The 6,112-nt window shown below is 39.9% G+C and overlaps 1 protein-coding gene and 1 pseudogene across 1 annotated transcript; one reads left to right on the forward strand and one right to left on the reverse strand.

Moving 5' to 3' along the window:
- The first annotated feature begins 108 nt into the window (after window positions 1-108).
- Window positions 109-5,009, forward strand: KCNRG (potassium channel regulator). Its single transcript, XM_068984772.1, has 2 exons — window positions 109-686; window positions 4,802-5,009. Exons 1-2 carry the CDS (start codon window positions 109-111, stop codon window positions 5,007-5,009), a joined length of 786 nt encoding a protein of 261 aa, XP_068840873.1.
- Window positions 5,010-5,670: 661 nt separating this feature from the next.
- Window positions 5,671-5,903, reverse strand: LOC138089275 (cysteine-rich protein 1 pseudogene; annotated as a pseudogene).
- Window positions 5,904-6,112: the final 209 nt, after the last annotated feature.

The raw sequence follows: 6,112 nt of genomic DNA on the forward strand, positions 1-6,112 counted from the left end.
CCCTGGATTTCTTAATCATATATAACTAACACTGTGGTTAAGGTTGATGTACAGGTTCCTAAGGCTGTGTCTGATGGTTTGTGGCCTTTAGTTGGAAGCAAGAGAAGAATGAGTGGTCAGGAACTGGTCACTTTGAATGTGGGAGGGAAGGTATTCACCACAAGGTCTTCCACCTTAAAGCAATTTCCTGGCTCTCGGTTGGTACGAATGTTAGATGGCAGAGACAAAGAATTCAAGGTGGTTGGTGGCCAGATTTTTGTGGACAGAGATGGTGTTTTATTTAGTTTCATCTTAGATTTTTTGAGAACTCACCAGCTTCTACTACCCACTGACTTTTCAGATCATCTTAGACTTCAGAGAGAGGCTCTATTCTATGAACTCAATCCTCTGGTGGATCTCTTAAACCAAGAACACATGTTACAGCCAAGACCTGCTCTTGTGGAGGTACATTTCCTAAGCCGAAATACTCAGACTTTCTTCAGGGTGTTTGGCTCTTGCAGCAAAACAATTGAGATGCTAACTGGGAGGATTACAGTGTTTATAGAACAACCTTCTGCACCAGCCTCGAGTAGTAACTCTTTCCCTCAGATGACCTTACTTCCACTGCCTCTACAAAGACCATCTTACCATGACCTGGTTTTCCAATGCGGCTCTGACAGCACTACTGATAACCAAACAGGAATCAGGTATTTTGTACTTTGAAGCCTCTATTCTATACCAGTTCCTAATGTTTCCCCTCAAAACTGAAATTTTCTCATGCCTGAATTTTCTTAGAAAAAATAATGACTGAAAATAATTTTTTTTGGAGTGGGGGAAGGAATCAGTAGAGTTGGGTGGAATGACCAGATAATTATTGTCCAGATTGGGGTACTTTTCAGAGTGAAAGAAAGAATTTTTATTACATGGGACAACAGGAATAAATCAGAATAGTCCAGGGAAAACTGGGTCTATGGTCATTCAAGTTGTAGGAGGAAATAATTTCATAGATTATGTTCCACTCCCATGGAATGAGATGCCTTTTTCTTCCCTAAAGGTTTCTTTTGGTTGCTGGGATATAGTAAAGGCTCAACAATTTGTCCTGATTTCCTTACACTATGTATATTTGTTCTTTCAGCCATTCTGATTTGGCTACTAATTTTTCTCTATTCCACTTTCTGTCTTAAACACCATTAAGGCAGATATATCCCATGGCAAATCTGGTCTCCTGTTACATCGCTGGCACTCTTGCACAACTCAAAATACTGGGATAGGCTGTCAGTATATTAAGGATAGTTGCTTCTGAGTCAGTTATTCACTTTCTCCCCGTTATTCTTGGCTGGATCCTCAGGCTGATTTTAACTCTACTGTCACGGACACTTCATTTCCCCCTTAAAAATGTCTTAATGCGGTCCCACTATTATTTTACTAACTGTGAAAGCTGGCTTTAATTTTCAGGAGGGAAAAAACGTCTGTATATGTTCTTTACTCATAGTATTTAAATAAAATATACTTTCTTGGGGGTAAAGGTAGACATATTTTGGGATATTAACTTTTGCAGTAGACACCAGGAGTGAACGTTTACCTCTCCCACAGCATACCCCGTGGTCCTGCATACCAGCTTAAAAACCCTGGGCAGTATGACAGTTCTTAAGTTTTCACACTTTATAATCTCCTGTCTTTCATGAAATGTCATTTTGGGGAAAGGGATCCAGTTAAATTAACATGCTGATTGTGGAGAAAACCTAAGACCCTATCTTCACCTCAAAATGTTTTAAGATACCTCTGTGCACAACTGGTAGGACACTAAAATAAACAGAAGGGGAATTACCAGTTTTTATTTTTAAATTTGCATGATTAAGATCTTTGGGGATACCTTTCTAAAAAGTTAAAAACATAAGGAAAAATGGTATAATTGATTTCAAGAAGAAACATACAAGGTAAAGAGATAACCTGGAAATACTAAATGACCTTTAAAAACTACACATTTGGAGAAAATGTAATCTTGAAATGTAATCTTTTTATAATCTTGAAAAACAGAAACAAGTTGGGATATTTGTATGTGTACAATGACAGTACTTTCCCCTTTCTTGTTTAGTGTTTGTGTTTTACAAATCAGATTGTTTTCATCTTAATAAGAGGATGGCATTATACTTAAATTCCAAAATAGATAACTCTAAAACTAGAAGCGATTTTTAAAATTAGATTTTTTTAATGCATCACCAAATAGTATTCTTTTCAGTGTTTGAAGTTTAGAATTTTTTCAGCTGATAAGTAGTTCGTGATTTTTTTTTTTCTATAACCCCAATTTCTAAGTAGAGGTAGATAACCCAAGACTGAAGGCAGGAGGAGAAGGGGACAACAGAGGATGAGATGGTTAAATGGCGTCACTGACTCGGACATGAGTTTGAGCAAGCTCTGGGCGTTGGTGATGGACAGGGACGCCTGGCTGCAGTCCATGGGGTCACAAAGAGTTGGACACAACTGATTGAACTGAACTGAACTGAACAGAGATAACCCAAATCCCGTGACATTATTGGGAGTTTAGGTCATCGGATGAAACTTCTTGGTCTTAAGAGGCCCACCTTAGGTATATCCCACTTAGCTGGCAATCATTTTTATTTCCTGCTCACTCCTTGGTCTGAATCTGTCCATTCAGATGTGTTTTTTTGAAGGTGAAAAGTGGATAAGTAAGCCTGAATGGCTCCTTAGAGCCTGATATATCATCCAGCTGTTCAGTTATGTTCTACTAATATGATTTATCACTTTGAGGTCTTGGTAACCTAGCAAGTTGCTCAGTTATTATCTCTTAAGTTCACAGTACTAAAAATATTTGGCATGCATCTTGCAGAGGGCCATTCATATGATACCACATTATCAAGCTCAAGTTATGGTCACAGGACTCTAGAATCTTAGACATATATGTCTCAGACATATTCTATCTGTCTTTTCCTTTTTAAATTAGCTCAAATGGAGACGTGTAGTTGCCTTTTAAGTTTTTAAAAGAAGTTTTGATTTTCCATTTCCCATTGGTTTCTTTTCTCTTTTTCTTGTGCCTTGAAATCTTCCATTTCTCAATTTGGCATCTTAGGGAATCTGATATTTAGGCCCAGTGATTTCTTGCAAGTACATTCCACCTGGCTCAGTGATAAACCCACCTACCAATTCAGGGGACATGAGTTTGATACCTGGGTCAGGAAGATCCCCTGGAGAAGGAAATGGCAACCCACTCCAGTATTCTTGTTTGGAAAATCCCATGGACAGAGGAGCCTGGAGGGCTACAGTCCATGGGGTTGCAAAAGAGTTGGGCACAACTTAGAAACTGAACAACAATACTACTTGCATCTTAATTTTGTCAGATGTTCTGTAACATTTTTTCTTTGACAAATGTTTCTAGGCTCTACAATCAAGATCTGGGGCTTGTGGGTAGATGAAATCATTTACTAATGTTAAAAATTTGCTGTATTAAACATAAACATTTTTTGGTTATGTACTTTGTAGTTTCATAATTCTTACATTTTATTATTGAATTCTTTTGTCTAGAATGAGTTTCTAAATGTGAACTACAATAACCAGTCTATCAATCATAATTAAAAGGCTAGGGGTGTCCCCAAGGCTCTTTTTATCCCATAAAACCACAGACAGTTTAGGTGGCAGCCTGGAACTAATTTAAGTTAGCCTTTCCCCCCCCCCCCCCCCACATTTCATAAACAAATGGTGGGAGGACAGTTCAGTCACTCACTTGCGTCCTACTCTTTGCGACCCCATGGACTGCAGCATGCCAGGCTTCCCTGTCTATCACCAACTCCCGGAGCTTGTTCAGACTCATGTCATATGGGAGGACACAAAGACATAAAAAACATCCTGGATGGTAGATAAAGAAGGGGCAATATAGCTGTATCTTTGTGGATATTATTATGTTGACATTATTAAAGCAATCTTCCCTGGTGGCTTAGGTGCTAAAGAATCCGCCTGCAGTGCACGAGACCCAGTTCGATTCCTGGGTTGGGACGATCCCCTGGAGGAGGGCATGGCAACCCACTCCAGAATTCTTGCCTGGAGAATCCCCATGGACAGAGGAGCCTGGCAGGCTATAGTCCATGGGGTCACAATGAGTCAGACACGACTGAGTGACTAAGCACAGCACAGTCAATCTGAAAAGTTAAGGTATATATTTTTTCTTGATTTATGTGTATTGGTTTTATTGAGTTTTCTAGGAAATAGGAAGTTTTGTCATTTTGACTCTAGAGTCCTTTTAGATCCTTTGTTTTGCTCTTCAGCTATGGATAGTTATTGAGAAAAATTGACAATAAAATCTTGACATTTAAAATCTGCAAAACCTCACCTGAAAAAAATGTTTTCGATAACAGAAAGTCATAGGAGAAAATTTGTAATGTCAATGCTGATAATGAGTAAAATTAAATCTAGGGCGAAACTGTAAAAGGATCAAGTGTTCATTGAAATGACTGAATCAATTAATTAAAACAATATTTGGCAAGTCAAAAAGAAAAATTGTAAATAGTTATATTATATAACAATCAAAAGCTGATTTAATTGATTGCTCCAGAAAATAATTGTTTAGTGAGACTTCATCAGTGTTAGCTATATTCCTAAATGTGGAATTAAAATGACTTTGGAGATTACAGTAGGGTCTCTATTTTCAGTAGCCTGAAATTACTGGCTTAGATTTATAAGTGAAGTCTTTAAAAAAACCTGATAAAAGTGGTATTATGCCTTTATCTGAAGTTATAAATCAAATTTATATATTTAGTTTTGCTAGTTATTAAAGGGATGTTTCGTAACTGAACATTTTTGTGTGTCCTAGGTATGTCTCCATAAAACCTGATAACCGAAAACTGGCCAACGGAACTAATGTTCTTGGCTTACTGATTGACACTTTACTGATGGAAGGCTTCCATCTGGTTGGCACCAGAACAGTATCCTCTGAAGACAGAACTGAATGCTATAGTTTCGAAAGGATAAAAAAGCCTGCCGCTCTTGCCATGAACAAAACACTGAAATCAGAGCAATAGCCATCTTCCCGTTTGGAAGTTCCATATATAGGGAATATATGTTAGTCAAATATGTACTCAGTCTATCTTTCTGGCCTTCCACCATGCCATCGTTGGGCAACTGCACCTTAATGCTCAAGCCACAGTGACTACTTGCTGCTCTCTAAACAGCATCGTGCCGTTGGTGCTTTGGTGTATGTTCTTTCTATCTTCAGTGCCTCTTTTCCCTTTCTCTTCATGAACACATAAAGCATTCAAGAAGGGGCTATTGAGGGACTTCCTTGGTGGTCCAGTGGTTAAGAATTCGCCTGCCAATGCAGGGGACATGGGTTTGATCCCTGGTTCCGGAAGATCCCATATGTCATAGAGCAACTAAGCCCACGCAGCACAACTACTGAGCCTGTGTTCCATACTGGGAAGCCTGTACACCACAAGTAGAGAGTAGCCCCCACTCACTGCAACTAGAGAAAGCCCATGTGCAGCAATGAAGACCCAATGTAGAAAAAAAAAAAAATGGGGCTATGGAATCAGACTGCTTGATGTCTTCCCCCACAAATATCTGGGTTTATTGAGGGGATGGGGGTCTGCAGGGGAGCCCCAGGTGCCTGTGGGGAAGGCCTGTCATCAGCCTGAAGGGCAGCAGCCCAGCAGCAGCTGAAGATAGGATCTTCAAAACATGGGTCTACTTGAAAGAGTGGCTCTCAGCTCCACTGTGCCCAAAGCCTTTGGGTCCAAACATGGCTGTGTAGCAGGGGTGGTTGCCATAGGGCTTGCCTTCATGCTGTGCATGACTCCCCGAGGTCAGTGTCTTTCCACATTCTCACACTTCAGGCAAGGCTGATGTCAGTCCTTCTCCAGGGAGGTCACCCACTCACTAAAGTATACCTCCATGTCACACTTGGGGCACATGGGCATGGAGGTGCTGAGTCTCGGGCAGGTGGCTGGGTGGGAACAGACCAGAACGCTGGACTAGACTGCTTGATTTCTAATTCCAACTAAGTCACTAGCTACATGGCTTGGGCAAGTCACTCTCTGTGCCTCAGCTTTTTTTAATCTATCAAATGAGGATAATAAATAAATATCCTTTATAGGATAATATATTTCCCTTATAGGATATGTGAAAA

Source organism: Capricornis sumatraensis, chromosome 12 (assembly GCF_032405125.1).
Source record: "Capricornis sumatraensis isolate serow.1 chromosome 12, serow.2, whole genome shotgun sequence".
NCBI lineage: Eukaryota > Metazoa > Chordata > Mammalia > Artiodactyla > Bovidae > Capricornis > Capricornis sumatraensis.

Excerpts from the sequence above, each read along its gene's own strand:
- KCNRG (XM_068984772.1), top strand. The coding sequence starts at position 109 with ATGAGTGGTCAGGAACTGGTCACTTTGAATGTGGGAGGGAAGGTATTC. Across the intron at positions 687-4,801 it reads GATAACCAAACAGGAATCAG|GTATGTCTCCATAAAACCTG; the intron begins GTATTTTGTACT and ends TGTGTGTCCTAG.